Raw genomic sequence first — 15,493 nt, 5'->3', positions numbered from 1 at the left:
AACCGGATTTGATTCCCCGCTCCTCCTCCACATGGAGGCTGAACTGCAGAGAGAAAAGAGCTGGGGTTTATGCCCTTCTATTCACTCCCCGAATGAGTCTCAAAGCAGCTTACAAACACCTTTCCCTTCCTCTCCCCACAACAGCGAGGTAGGTGGGGCTGAGAGAGCTCTGAAAGATCTGCTCTGAGAGAACAGCTCTAAGAGAATTATGACTGGCCCAAGGTCACGCAACTGGCTTCGTATGGAAAAGAGTGGGAAATCAAACCTGGTTCTTCACAGTAAAGGCCATCACTCTTAACCACTACCTGAAGGAGTCCCAAAACAAACACCCTGGGAGGTAGGTAGGGCTGAGAGAGCTCTAGGAGAACTGATACGTGATGAGTGCTCTAAGAGAACTGTGCTAACACAAGTTCACCCAGCTGTGGAGGAGGAGTGAGGAATCAAACCCGACTCTCCAGATTAAAAGGTGCTGCTCTTTAAATATCACGCCACACCAGCGTCCGTTCCCCACAAGGTTGTTTTCCAGAGAAAGTTCATGTTTTCGCTTGGGTCTTGTTTTGCTTCCCCCGTGGAGTTTAAGTGGGATCTGCTCTCTCTGCCCTCGGTGATAATGTCACCCTTGCCCCTGACTCTTCCGTGGAGCGGCTTTCGTTTTCGGTGAATGTGTGTGTGGGGGAAATAACCATGTTTCCATGGTAGAAAGTAGCGATATTTGTGTTGCGGAAATAGAGGGGTGGGATAAGCGTGGGGTGAAAATTACTGCCTGGGTGGGCTTAGTTTCTGTGGAAATGGCTCCGAACAGCATGGGTACAAATACCAGCTCTCAACTGGCCACTTCATATCAGCCCTCAACGCAGTCTTGAAGTATGGAATATAAATATAGTCCCTTCCCTCCGTCTCTGTGCTTCCCACACCCAATAAAATATCATTACGACATTCACTGACAAATAAAGAACCTTTATTTCCCTCTAATTTCCTTTTACGCTTTTCCTTCCTCCCCAGCGGGGACCCAAAGCATGGGAAGAGATGTTCATTATAGAGTTGGAAGGGACCTCCTGGGTCATCTAGTCCAACCCCCAGCACAAGGCAGGAACTCACCACTACCTGGCTGCCCACAGTGACCCCAATTTCATCCCCCCTCCCAAAAAAATCTCCAGAATCCAACCTGGGCTGGACTCTCCAGGTTTCCTCCAGCGGGTCATGCCCAAACCCACCAAGCTGAGCAAAGCAGTAATGGCGTGCATGCAGACAGGCAGCAGGCTCTTCAAACCCCCGGGTGGCAGGAGAGAAGCCCTACAAACACGGCCTCCCCCATCTCTGCCGCTCGGTTGCTTCCCTTTTTGTGTGCGTGACTAAAAGCCGTGAGACACTTCGTTCCAGGGGCAGAATCGGTTTGCAAAGTGGCCTTCAAGCCCGTATCGGCCAATGGCGCAGAGACAAAATATTTGCCTGCCTAATGAGGGGTCTCTTATCTTGCGGTAATGAGTCCAATGAAACTGTGGCGGGAGCCCCTTGATTAGATTACACGCTCTTCCCCCGAAAATTTCGTGTAGATATATTTTTGTTAATCATATCATATCGTATCTATAGTAATAAAAGGACAGAAGGCCCGCAAAGGATTTTCTTTCTGTTAATTAAAAAGACAGCGGAGAGAGAAAGAGAGAAAGAGAGAGAGAGATCTCAGGTTAGATTGTTTGCTAAATGATTGCAATGATGTGCAAGCAATAATTTATTTTTCTTTTGCGGGGGGATGATGAGCATTATGCATTATGCTCACCAGCTAAACTCCCTGCCAGAGCTGGTTTGGGGGTGGGAGGGGCCAGCTCATGGCCTCGCCATGTCTGTCACTCACGCCGCCCCCCTCAAGGAAAGCCAGTGGTCTTAAATGGAGACTGTTCCACACACCTCCCAAATGGCGCCTGAGCATAAATTAGGACCTTGGCCATCCCATCGCAAAAGGCCCAGAGTAATATCTGCAGCCCCATCTTCTCCCCCCTCCTCTCCAGTCCTCGGGAGAGAATTAATGCTTGCTGCCGGGAGGGACCACTGACCCCTGGCTCGTAGGGGGCACCAGATGCATTTCTGGCATAGTTTCCCTGTGCACGGGGAGGGGGGGGCAGCTCTGGGAGACATTCAAGGGCTTCTCCTCCCAGATAACTGGACCAGAAAAGTGGAGGCCAACAGCACCTTAAAGATGAGCAAAGACTTATTCAAGGAGTGAGCATTCGTGTGCATGCCAAGGGACTCCAATTTTGTTGTGCAACTTCAGACCAACATGGCTAAGCACATAACTGCGGGTCTCCAGACATTGCCTGGCTCTCGGGAGAAACGCCCAGCTTGATTTCCTTTCATTCAGAGTAGAAAACTCCAAGTTCTCTCCTGGGGTTTAAGCTTTCCGGTGCAGGCATGACTCTTCAGGTAGCTTCAGGGGGGGGGGGGGTCTTTGTGTTGCTCTGAAGCAGCAGGACAAAGTTGGAGACCAAGGGCCCCCTGAAGAGTCTGATTCTGGGCATCAGCTTTCTCCCACATCTGAAGAGGTGCGCCTGCACATAAAAACATGGCAACCCACCTGAATCTATGTTTAGTCAAAGCGACTGCAACCTCTGCTCTTGCACTGTCAGTCGGCATGGCTCACAGAATTTATTTTATTTACTTGTTTCCTTTATATTCCCTGCCTTTCTCCCCAGGGGGGACTCCAAGGGGCCTGCCTCATTCTCCTCCGTGTACAGTTCATTTCTGTATTTTCAATCAGGCGATCGCTGGGCCTCACTCTCTCTCTCTCTCTCTCTCTCTCTCTCTCTCTGTCTCTCTCTCTGTCTCTCTGTCTCTCTCTGTCTCTCTCTGTCTCTCTCTCTCTGTCTCTCTCTCTCTGTCTCTCTCTGTCTCTCTCTCTCTCTGTGTCTCTGTGTCTCTGTCTCTCTCTCTCTGTCTCACTGTCTCTCTGTCTCTCTCTCAAGGCCCTTTCCCTTAGTGGCTTCACTTACCGGAGCTTGGCACTCTTTAATTCAAGGCAGCGATAAGCCCCCTGCTTATAAGAGCTCTGTAATCCCCCCTCCCCAGCTTCCCTCTGCCGGCTTTTGACCCTTCACCATAAGCTTCGTGCTCATTCCAGAGCGGGCTCCGGGTTTCCCACCGTCTGCAATCCTTTTTGGTCCCCTCCTTGCCCCGGATGTAGTGAAATTCTCGCCGAGCAGACTGGCAGATGTAGCGTTTCGTTTTCAGAGACAGAAGGATTAACCTAGATTCTTCTTATGCCCCTTGCAGTGCTCTTCGCTCTGCAAATCTCAATAGGTTGGTGATCCCTGGCCTACAGGCAGGGTGTCTGGCCTCCGTATTGGCCAGGGCCTTTTCGGTCCTGGCCCCTACCTGGTGGAATGAGCTCCCAGAAGAACTGAGGGCGTCTGAACTATCACAGTTCTGCACAGCCTGCAAGACGGAGCTCTTCCGCCAGACATTTGGCTGAGCCAGCTTGGTGTAGTGGTTAGGAGAACGGACTTCTGGTGAGCCAGGTTTGATTCCCCACTCCTCCTCCACATGCAGCCCATTGGGTGACCTTGGGCTTGTCACAGCCCTGATAAACCTGTTCTCACAGAGAAGTTTATCTCAGAGCTCTCTCAGACTCCCCTCCCTCACAGGGTGTCTGTTGTGGGGAGAGGAAAGGGAAGGTGACTGTAAGCCGCTTTGAGACTCCTTCGGGTAGAGAAAAGCAGCATAGAAGAACCAACTCTTCTTCTTCTTCAGTAATATCAGGGTTCTCTCAGCCTCCCCTCCCTCACAGGGTGTCTGTTGTGGGGAGAGGAAAGGGAAGGTGATTGTAAGCCACTTTGAGACTCCTTCGGGTAGAGAAAAGCAGCATAGAAGAACCAACTCTTCTTCTGCTTGAGGTCAGGGTAAGGGGAGAACTGCTGGGTCCCTCCTTCAAACAGCTTCCCTTAGGCATTGGGTCAAAGGGTCCATTGAGACTTTTGGGGGCGTGGGTGGGACTAGGGGCTTGTGAGAATTTTATGGGAACATGAAGATGTTATTGTACTTTATGCTTTACTGTTGTGAACCACTGAGAGCAGCGGTCAATAAATGTAATCAATAAATATGGCCTGGCTGGGGGGGGCTAGGGTTAGGAAGGAAGGCAGAGGAAGAGGAAGAGGCGGGCGATGACCCACCAGGCGGTCCAAGGCCTGCAGCTGGGAAGTCCCTGGCTCAGCCCCCCTCTGCTTTCCCTTCCCCGCCTGCCTCTGCAGCACCCTCACCATCTACGGCATCAGCCAGGGCGACGAGGCCATCTACCAGTGCATAGCCGAGAACAGCGCCGGGTCCACGCAAGCCAGTGCCCGCCTGACGGTGCTTTGGGCCGACGGGCTCCCCGGGCTCCCCGGCCCGCCCCAGAAGGTGAAGGCCACGAGCGTCTCGTCAACGGCCATCCAAGTATCCTGGAGTGAGCCGCTGCAGAACACCAAGGAGATCATCGGCTACGTCCTGCACATCCGGAGAGCCACAGGTAGGGCGGGAGTGGGGGGGGGAGGGTGGAATGGGAACGGCTGCCGCAGTTGTGGAGGGTCTTGCCCAGAGCCCCCCCCCCAAGCAGGCCATCTTAGCTGCTTCTCCCATTGGTGAAGTGCCCTTTGAGAGGCCATGTGGAGCAGCAGTTGAAGAGCGGAAAATGCTAATCTGGAGAACCCGGTTCGATTCCACACAGCCGGGTGACCTTGAGCCAGTCACAGTTCTCTCGAAGCTCTCTCAGCTTCACCTACCTCACAGGGTGCCTGTTGTGGGGAGAGGAAGGGAGGGCGATTGTAGGCAGCTTGGAGACTCTTTAAAGCAGCAGCAGAATTGGTTTTATGCCCCACTTTTCATGACCTGAAGGAATCCAATTGCTTTCCCCTTCCTCTCCCAGCAACAGGCCCCCTATGTGGTAGTTGGGGCTAAGAGATCTCGGACAGAAGTGCTCTGGGAGAACAGCTCTAACAGGACTGTGACTGGCAGACAGAGGAGTGGGAAATCAAACTCTGATCATCTTAGAGGCCGCCACTCTTAACCATGATGCAAAGTTGGCTCTCCGAAGAAAAACAGGCCTTCCTCTTCCCTTTCAGACCCCGTGGAGATGGAGTACCAGGAGGCTGTCAGCAAAAACACTTTCCAGCAGTTTGTGACGGACCTGGAGCCTTCCACGAGCTACAGCTTCTACATCAAAGCGTACACCTCCAGGGGCGCCAGCAAGGCCTCGGACGTCATGGTGGTGAGCACGCTGGGGGAAGGTAAGCCAGACGAGCCAGAGCCCTGGGGCCTGGGGGGAGAATGCCTGTTTGGCAGGCAGAAGGTCCCGGGTTCGAGCATTGCCCTCTCCTGTTAAAACAGGGAAGGCCCCTGCCTGACACCTTGGGGAGTCACTATTGGAGAAGACAGGATGATGCTTCACCGCTTAACCCAGGGGTCTAGGCTGCTGCTTCACCCAGAGCCAGCTTGGCATAGTGGTTAAGAGGAGCAGACTCCACTGTGGAGAACTGGGCTTGATCCCCGACTCCTCCTCCACATGCAGCCATCTGGGTAACCTTGGGCCAGTCTCAGTTCTCTCAGTGCTCTCTCAGCCTCACCTACCTCCCACTGTGTCTGTTGTGGGAAGAGAGAGATTCGGATAGATCTCCTCCTCCTCCTCCTCCTCCTCCAATTCTGTGCCTGGAAACGCATAATTCTGCGCCCTAAATGCATTGTTCACATCACCCACATTTTACAAAATACCTTCCTTGTGAGAGGGAGCGGTGAGCTATCCAAGGTCCTGAAACACCTCCCCTCACCCAGCCACCCCTCTGTTGTACTCTGAGATTTCACCTGTCCTCTCCAACACTGATTTTCTCAGCAGTCCTGGCCTCCTTAAGGCCTAGAAACTTGAGAGGTTCCCCCCCCCCATCTGAACTAAAGCCACGGCTCTCAGAAATGTGGCTGCTGTCGCCGATAGCCAAAACCCTGTGTTTGCACGTGACTGAGAAATGCACAAAGCCACAGAACTCAGGTCATGGATTGAACAGAGATCTGGAACAATCGAGACCTAGATGCCTCAGGGGAGTCAGCCAAGCTGCAAATGCCGTTGAATGGGGGGTACCAGAGGAGCCCCCAGCCCATGGCCTTGGGGAAGAAGTCCTTCCCCGCAGTAAGGTTGCTGGGAATTTTTAGAATCATGGAATAATAGAGTTAGAAGGGACCTCATGGGTCATCCGGTCCAACCCCCTGAACTATGACAGGCAGCGCCTTGTGGCTCTTGAGAAGCCATTGATTTGGCATACCTGCCCTGTCGTACGGCCTCGGACGATCCCTCAAGAAGCACACAGCCCCTCCCCGAAATGTACCCTCCTGATGATCAAGCAAATCTTTTTCCACCTCGAATGCTAACAGGCGGCACAAAAAAGCTGAAAAGCAGGCAATAACAAGATCAATCGATCACCCACGTTTTATATCCCGCTTTACCATTTACAAAGAGAAGGCCGTTATTTCCCACTGGCTGGCTGGCTGGAATAGGCGATACGTTATGAGCTTCTAAAAGATGAGAATTGGTGAGAATTGGGGGGTGGGAGGAGACGCAAACCTACGATTTCTGTGAAGGCCCCTTCTTCGTTCACGTTGGCATAACTTCGGAGAAACACAGGAGTTGGGACCGAATCACACCTCTGATGATGTTGGGGTGGGGGGGGGAGATGGGGTGCATCTACAAGAAAAGAAAAAGGTGGAGCAAAGGATGGTGGGAACCCTGCGTGTGCCGAATCTCAGAAATCTCAAGCTGCAGAAGCATGAAGCGGTTTGGAGAATGATGGGGCTTTTGTCACATGCTAAATAATGTTGTTTTGGTCCGTTCCACCCAGTCAAGTCCAGTTGCACTGTTCTTCAAAGGTGGATTGAAAGTGTGTTGCTTTGTATTCATTTATAGTGTGGTTTGTGTGTCATGTCACCAGGAGATCTGAGGGTCGTCTGGGCAGACAGGCAAGGGGCATCTGGAGGTGGTCTCCAGGGCATGACCCCTTGTGTCCCTTGGAGGAACCCCCACCCAAATTCTTGGAGGCCTCCCATCCAAACACCAGCCGTGGTCAGCCCTGCTTAGCTTCCCAGATCTCAAGGGATTGTGCCGTGCAGGTTATTTAGCATGTGCACAAAAGGGCCCCTAGCTCCCCTTGTCATGGAACTCACAGCTAAGTGATATGCTTATCGCTTGATTTCAGCCTCCCCTTTCTCCCTTCTTAAATATCTGCTCTTACCCTCCTTCCACAGAGTCTGCGGCAGCATCCCATCGGCCTCCCTTCCCCGGTTTAGTAACTTTGGGCCAAGAGTCTGGCCAGAGGTCACCCAGGGAGTCTCCACGGCCCGGCTGCTGGACCAGCAAGCTGGCAAAATGTGGATTTATTTCGGGCAGGGTCAGTCCGTCTAATGAGGCCTGAAGGGGGAGGGGATCCAGGTGGCCTCATGAGCAAACTCTCCACGCGCCCGGCTGGAACCAGCAGCCCCCCTGCCTTGTCACAGCAGAGTCTTAAGGCTTAAAAACCTTTGATCCGTGGCTCCGGGGTTCCCTACGGTAGCTGGCCTCAGCTTGGAAGCCGGGTTGCCTTTCATTTTGGGCCACGCTTCATGTACCACGCTTCATAGCTACAGACACAAGGCTGTTCTTTCCAGCTGGGCCGTGCTAGAAGTTCTCCTTGTCGAAAGTACTGAAGCATCCCCCAGTTTCTCTCTCTGAGGCGAGGGGGTCACCGGGTTGATCAGAAGCAGCAGAACAAAGCTCCTGGAGAACTTTGCAGGCACATGAGAGCTTGTACCTTGAAGAAAACTTTTCTGGCCTTAAAGTTGTCCCTGAATGCAAACTTTTCCTCTCTAATTCAGTTAAAGACACAAGGGGGGGGGGGTATGTCACTATCTTTTCCGTCCACCATGCTTTCAATCTTTTCTTATACAGCCTTCTTAAGAAATGTGTACATATTTCTCCATATATATAGAGAGATGCCTATATATATCAAGATGTTCCTAAGTTGATAGTCACCCAATTTCTGTTTGCTTTGCATCATAAACAATTGGAGTCTTGGGTTTTTGAAGACATTGTCCCCCCACCCCCCAGCCCTAAACTTCCTTTTTAAAAAACAACACGGCCCCCGTGAAAATCCAGTTGAGGGCCTCTCTTTGTCGTTCACCTTTCTTGTGTGTCCGGAGTGCCACTTTGATGGCTGCTCAGCCACTTTGAAACTTAGCTGGCGCAAAATTTCTAATTTGTGATTGTCCTGCCTAGTGCAGGGGGTTGGACTAGATGACCCATGAGGTCCCTTCCAACTCTATGATTCTAAAATAAGTGCCTCTGAACATGGAGGTTCCCCTCAGTCGCCACGGTGAGTAGACCTTGAGAGACTTCTCCAAGAATCTCTCCAATCTCCTTTTAAGGCTGCCTCTCCCTGTGGCCGTCACCGCACCCTCTGGCAGCAAATCCCCCGTTTTGCCAACACGCCTCTCCCCTCCCTGCTTCCTTGCAGTGCCGGCCGCCCCGTCTCTTTTCATCAAAGTGCTCAACAGCACCGCGGCCCAAGCCACCTGGGAGGCCTCTGCCAAAATGGGGCAGCACGAAGGATTCAGGCTGTACTTCCGCAGGGTTCACCTGCCCGAATTCACCGGCCCGATCTTGCTGCCCGGAAACGCCGTGTCTTACAACATTACTCATCTGGGTGAGTCCGGCTTCTATACTGTTTATCAAACGGCCTGTCCTGTCAGTGTGTTGTTGTGCTCTGAAGGTGTTCTTATTCCGGATGTTATTTGTTGTTGTTGAGTGCCAATTTGTTGATAACCCCAGGCTCCCTTCTGTACCCCTGCAAGAATCATAGGATCATAGAGTAGTAGAGTTGGACGGGACCTCCTGGGTCATCTAGTCCAACCCCCTGCACTATGCACGACACTCACATCCCAATCGCTCATCCACTGTCACCTGCCACCCCCTTGAACCTTCACTGAATCAGCCTCTCTGTCAGATGGCTACCCAGCCTCTGTTTAAAAACCTCCGAAGATGGAGAGCTCATGCCATTGCATTGGCCGCCCTCTTTCCTGAGCCACAGAACATACCGGCTGACAAGAGTGCTCCTAAAACAGTCTCGGTCATCCCAAATGGGTCAGCCTTTCTCCCACCTTTTCGGCTCCAGACCCGTCGGTGGTGTACGAAGTTAAGCTGCTCGCCTTCAACCAGCACGGTGATGGGAACGCCACCGTTCGCTTCGTGTCCCTGCGAGAGTCGGTCGAGAGAACGGGTGAGCGACAGAGAGGTCTTGGGAGGGGCGGACAGCTTTGGGGTCAGGTCTGGACAAACCTCTTTCACAAGGGTTGGGGCTTTTGCTCCCAGACTCCTTGCTTTTCCCCTTCCATGGGAGGCCACAATGTTTTCCCCAAATCGTTGGGGTCCTGGGGGGCTGCCGTGGGAGGGGAAAGCTGGGGGAGCCACGCTGGGCAGGTGGAACCCCCCAACACCCAACCCCAGCTCTTGCTTAGCCTTCATGTTTCCTTAACAGGCCTGAACCCCCCCTGCGACTGCATGAAGGACGAACAAGCCAACAAGACCTCAGCAACGGGGATCATAATCGGGATCCATATCGGAGTCACCTGCATTATCTTCTGTGTGCTCTTCCTGATGTTTGGGTACAGGGGACGGTACGGTCTTCTCCAGTTGTGCTTTGGGAGTGGGGGAGGGAAGGAAATGGCGAGGCCACCTGTAGCAGTCTGAAAAGCCTGGAACGAACTGCAGACTCTCTTTGCTGCATGGTTTCCCTGGGGAGATTCAATGAGACCGTACAAAGAGGCTTTGGGCCGAGAGAGACCTGCTTTAGAATCTGTGGCCGACTCTTTTCTTCCCTGTAATTTAGAAGAACATCAGAAGAGCCCTGCTTGGTCAGACTAGTGGTCCATCTAGACCAGCATCCTGGCTCACATACAGGCCAACCACAGGGCCAACAGCAGGGCAGAGAGGATGAGGCCTTCATAAGAACATTCCTGCTGGGTCAGACCAGGGGTCCATCTAGACCAGTATCCTGTCTCACACAGGGGCCAGCCAGTTCCTCTGCAGGGCCAACAACAGGGCAGAGAGACTGAGGCCTTCCTAAGAACATCAGAAGAGCCCTGCTGGGTCAGACCACTGAGGGTCCACCTAGTCCAGCATCCTGCCTCACACAGGGGCCAGCCAGTTCCTCTGCAGGGCCAACAACAGGGCAGAGAGACTGAGGCCTTCCTAAGAACATCAGAAGAGCCCTGCTGGGTCAGACCAGTGAGGGTCCACCTAGTCCAGCATCCTGCCTCACACAGTGGCCATCCAGTTGCTCAGGAGAGCCAGAAACAGGGCAAGAGAAGCCAAGGGCCACCCATAGACTTATCTGATAGACCTACCCTTCATGAATCCATCTACTCTCCTTTTAATTGTCGTCAGATACGACCAAGTCATTTGACAAAAGGAGCTTTGACTCTCGAAAGCTTAGGCCCTGTGGGTGCTACTGGATTCAAATCCAGTTCTTCTTCTGCAAACCGAAACAGCTACCCCCACCTGAAACCACCCACAGGAAAAGTAAATGAGTTTTTCTGTCTCGGATGGGCAGAGCCTGGGTAGATTTGTTGGGCTTCCACCAGCATCCACGTTGTCCCCAGAATGACGACTTCTCGGCTTCATCTCCCAATCTCCCTTGTTCCCTGCAGGTTGCTGATGTGCAAGAATGTCCCGGAGCAGCTGCCCACCCCCCAGGTCCCAAGGAGCCAGAGGAACGCTGCCGGGCTGGCCTTGAACGGGTCGGCCCGGAGGGACAGGGAGGAGCCCGACGCCAACGGGAAGCCGCTGGACTTGAACGAGCTGGAGAGGCTGTTTCCTGCTCCGCCTTCCCCAGGAGAGCATCCCAACAAAGGGACTGCGGTAAGGAAGGGGATGGGACCCGGCGGGTCGAATTTCCCCTCCTCGTTTTGAAACCTCCAGGTGGCCGGCCGGGTCTTAGGGAGAGAAGGGAGGCCGCCCGGTGCCTTGGCTGTCTTGCTTCACTGCCCCTCCGTGTGTTGAAATCTGAACTGAGTTTTATAATGAACACAATAAGGGGGATATAGTAACAGTCGGGGTTCTCCTGTAACGTCAGCTTAGGAAAGTCCTGGCCTTGGGATCCTGCAGAACGGCTTCTGTAATGAACTGCAGACAAACAAATGAAAGCCTTAGTTTGGCGACACGGCAGAAAAGCTTCTGTGAAAATGGTAATCAAGCAGACAACGAACGTTAGATCAGACTTTCTCCATGAGGGTTTTGTAAAACCCTGGGGTTTCTCGACGGCCCTGGAGGGGCTTCCCAAATGGGTGGGAGTTAATTATTTTAAAATATATTTTTAAGATTTGCTAACATTTATTGGGTGATAGGACCATACATGGTCCCGCTGACCTGCCCATCCTCTCCCAAAATAGCCAGTGATGGGCCTGGATGGGGTAGGAAGAGGAGGGGCCCTGGGTAAGAACATACACCATATTCTGCATGATGGTGCCACTTCTGGGGTTTTGTGAAGCCTGAGGAATGTTCCAGGGGTTCCTCAGTGGTAAAAAGGATGAAAAAGGCTGATCTAGATGTCAGCTAGTTTCGTTGTTGCTCTTCCTCAGTTTATCCTTATTGAGAGTTATCTCCCCATTATTTACAACATCTACTGTGGGGTAGAGTTTGCTTGAATCTAGGACCCTCCCGTGTAAATTCTGCATCATTTAATGTGCCGTGTTAAAACTTAAGCTTTACTTCCGTTCTGGTTTTAGATTTCTGATTGAGTCTGCAACCCAAATCCTTCAGCATTGTTTGCCGAATATCCTTTTGCTTGTATCCGCCTTGACCTCTGGTGTGAAAGGCGGCCTAAAAATACTGTCAGTAGAACAAGGACTGTGGGAGTTAGACCTCTTGCGCATTGTGCATTAATGTTGTTCCCTCCCGTCCTCAGCTGGAACCGCTTCCTCCTACCTCGCACGATGATACCCAGATCTCCACGCTTCCGCCGGACGAATTCAGCCTCGTAGAAGAGCAGAGCGACCCCGTTTTCCAAAACCTGCCCTCCGGCTTCCACAGCAGACCTCTGATCGAAGCTGGCCAGGAAGCCGCAGTCCTGAAGCCCGCTCCAACCAATGAAGGATAACGTTGCCCAGTCCTGACGTGTCTCTGGCGATGACTTTACAAACGAGTCCGCTATCTCAGGTCAATATACGGTCCGTTTTGTCGATTCCCGTCGGGCGAACCTCGTGGGAGCCCCGTGAAGTTTTAACTTCCTGACGTGTCTCAGGACTCTTAGTACATTCCTTCCTCTCCGGATTTTGGCCGATTTGGCAGTCCCTCAAGACCGTGTTACTTCGATGCCAAACGCAACGGGGACCTTCTGTCGTCTTGGTCCACCAGCATGTCCCCCGCCCCGTCGGTGGCTTTAGAAGGATTCCTTCACAAACCCACTTTCGGAATAAGTTGAGACAACTGATGACATCAGAACCTTTCAACTTGACTCCAAATATATATAAATATATGAATATATATCAGGCTCTTGGTCGGCCAAACCTCTCCATGGGATTTGAAGACACTTGTTACGATGTGCATTCAACTCCTCTAATTCTCAGGACGCTTTGTTTTCTGACAAACTCTTGTAACAGCAAAGCTAGCGTGTCAAAACGAGGGCCTTCTTGAGAAGGCTCCTGGAAAAACAAGAAAAGACTTGGACTAACATTTCGAGTTAGCTCCGTACCTACCTCAGCCAGAATTGAATGTCTCCTGGGAAGAAGCAGATATCGCGTGTCTTCCTTTTGTTTCCTCAAAGCGAGTAGTGTAGCATTTGGTCAGTACGTGTGTCGGTACTACCTCAGAGAAGTCATACTCCATGTCTACCATGTCGGTCATTCTTTCGTCGTCGTTGTTTTTCGGGGGTGTCTTTTTTAATTTTGTTCCCAAGTCCTCCTCTTGTCGTCATTGTCGTTCCAATGTGAAGCACTTCCAAAACCTTGAAAGCAATGTTCTACCTCAAGACGTTTTTGATAGAAGAACCGATGGTGTTTTGTGTCATCCCAACAGCCCCTTCCTCTCTTGGGCTCTGTTCCGGGCCGGTGTTGTGAAAAGCTAGATCGAGAAAAGAGCAGGGTGGGCATCTCAAAGACCCCTCTGCCCTCTCCCCACAGTAGCGTTACAAGCTTTACTTTTAGTACTGTTGCTAGCTAACTGGTGTAGAGGTATATTCTCTCTCTCTCTCTCTCTCTCTTTTTTACTGTATCAGGAGTTGTTTAATATCATGGTGTTTATTTTCTTTAATGTTTAAAGACTGTTTCAGTGTAGCAAAAGGCATGGCCACCCACAGACAACCGTGACCTTAATGCTGAGGGACGGGGTAGGGGGGTCAATTACAGGTTTTTGACTGGAAGTCCCCCTCTTGGCCGGTTCACACACGCATGCCAATTGCTGGATGGTTACAATGTCTATTTTGGCCATCATAGCCTGCTTGGGACAGATAATTTCAGAGTACCTTTATTGGCATAAAATTGCAAAGCATAAAACGAAAATTTCAAACAGATATCTGCTTGGGACAGATATTGACTCTCTAAGACTGCCAGCAAAGGGATATTTCATTCCTGGTCTTCCCTCTTGTTTGGAGATGCCCTGGATTGAACTTGGGACCTTCCTTGCACACTGTGCAAACTTGGCCTCTCTCCAAACCATTGGCACCCATCGTCATGCTGCTCTTGTGCGGCGCATGATGCTGAATTCTGCATCATTTCAGTTTCCATGTCTTGCTGCCCGAGCCATGGAGACATCTGTGTGAACCGAGCTTCCGCCAGGCCTGTTTCTGAAGGATGACCCCCCCTCCCACCCCCGAGCCTCCAGGCATTTGGGTGCAGCTCGAAGGGGGCCGGTCCCTCCGGCCTTTCTTCAGGTCAACCATGGGTGGTGCTGTTGGCTGCAGACCTCCTATTTGAAGCCTTAGAACAGGGGTAGTCAAACTGCGGCCCTCCAGATGTCCATGGACTACAATTCCCAGGAGCCCCCTGCCAGCGAATGCTGGCAGGGGGCTCCTGGGAATTGTAGTCCATGGACATCTGGAGGGCCGCAGTTTGACTACCCCTGCCTTAGAATGTAGCGTGTTTCTAGAGGCTGATGAACCTACCTCAGTCCACGGACCCTCCAGCAGCCACCAGGCGCAGGTGACACGAGAGCATCGGCAGGAGGAGAGAAGCCCCCTCCTCCTTTTCGCTGTCATGACCTGGGGGGGGGGGAACCGCCACGTAAAAGCAAAACTGAACCGTGTAATAGATTACATACGAACGATGAGTGCCAAGCGAGAAACTGAACAGAATGCCAGAAATAAATACTGTCGGCAAAACATACTGTCGGAAGAAGAGTTGGTTCTTATATGCCGCTTTTCTCTACCCGAAGGAGTCTCAAAGCGGTTTACAATCTCCTTCCCGTTCTTCTCCCCACAACAGACACCCTGGGAGGTGGGTGAGGCTGAGAGAGCCCTGATATTCCTGCTCGGTCAGAACAGTGTTATCAGCGCTGTGGTGACCCAGCTGGTCACCCAGCTGGCTGCATGTGGAGGAGTGGGGAATCAAACCCAGCTTGCCAGATTAGAAGTCCCCACTCCTAACCACTACACCAAACTGGCTCTCTGAAGAAAACGTGTCCTGAAGGAGCTCTAGCAGATGTTTGGATCCTCTGTCTATGAATCTTGGCAAGGCTGTACAATTTTTCTGGGATCCCTTCCCCCGGGAGAGAGTTCCTGGGTTTTGGTGCCAGCTGATACGCCCACCATTAGGGAGTTTAGGTCCGTTTACACCCGTTGTGGGAAAGAGATCCAATCCCACACCAGGCCAGAGAATTCTTTCAAGGTACCCTTTTAAGAGCTGCAGCAAGTAGAAGCTGCAGCAAGAAGAAGCAAAAACAGCATGTTTTGCGTACGCTGCATTTATTTCTGGTATTCTTTGCTACACTATTCAGTTGTGGCTTGGAACTTGTCATTTATTCATATTCTATTGCGTGGTTTTGCGTTGCTTTTGTGTGTGTGTGTGTGTTGGCACGTACTGTGTGCCCGAAGCAGAAGCATTCCACAAAGCAGGCGTGGAGCTCCCTTGGGTTGGGGCTCTCTCGTACGGGGCTCCCCTGTGCTCTTTCACGCCAGGAACAAATTGGGCCTCAATGCCTCCCCCACGTGCAGGAGCTCCTTCCAGAACATCCGTTTCATTATCCCTCGTTTCTTTCTTGCAGAATGTTGTCATCCCAATAGCTATTTTTATACATGATGATTTAGGATTGTTGTGGTTTTTGTTGTTGTTGTTGTTGTTTAATGATTTTCTTAAAAGAAACAAGAAAAGAAAATCTATTTGGGAAGGCGTCTCCCAGCACCGCCTCCTCGTTAACGGGGATGCATTCTCGTCCAGCAAAGCTTTCTCCGATGTAAGGTGGTCAGGGGAGGAAGGCAGCTGTCCCCGTTAGCTGAACGGAACGGCAGAAACATCCGTTGTTAAA

At 51.8% G+C, this 15,493-nt stretch overlaps 1 protein-coding gene across 1 annotated transcript in view; it reads left to right on the top strand.

Moving 5' to 3' along the window:
• IGDCC3 (immunoglobulin superfamily DCC subclass member 3) overlaps nucleotides 1–13,957 on the top strand; it is a 58,812-nt gene extending 44,855 nt beyond the window's left edge. Inside the window, exons 8-14 of the mRNA XM_077317876.1 lie at nucleotides 4,239–4,495; nucleotides 5,088–5,252; nucleotides 8,496–8,684; nucleotides 9,153–9,257; nucleotides 9,516–9,654; nucleotides 10,687–10,897; nucleotides 11,943–13,957. Of these exons, the coding sequence (XP_077173991.1) occupies nucleotides 4,239–4,495; nucleotides 5,088–5,252; nucleotides 8,496–8,684; nucleotides 9,153–9,257; nucleotides 9,516–9,654; nucleotides 10,687–10,897; nucleotides 11,943–12,134 (1,258 nt within the window). The 3' untranslated portion in view covers nucleotides 12,135–13,957. The remainder of the gene's footprint in view (nucleotides 1–4,238; nucleotides 4,496–5,087; nucleotides 5,253–8,495; nucleotides 8,685–9,152; nucleotides 9,258–9,515; nucleotides 9,655–10,686; nucleotides 10,898–11,942) is intronic.
• The last annotated feature ends 1,536 nt before the right edge of the window (nucleotides 13,958–15,493 follow it).

Source organism: Paroedura picta, chromosome 18 (genome assembly GCF_049243985.1).
Source record: "Paroedura picta isolate Pp20150507F chromosome 18, Ppicta_v3.0, whole genome shotgun sequence".
Classification (NCBI taxonomy): domain Eukaryota; kingdom Metazoa; phylum Chordata; class Lepidosauria; order Squamata; family Gekkonidae; genus Paroedura; species Paroedura picta.
Note: the sequence above shows the minus strand (reverse complement) of the source record. Positions and strands in the feature narration are given on the sequence as shown.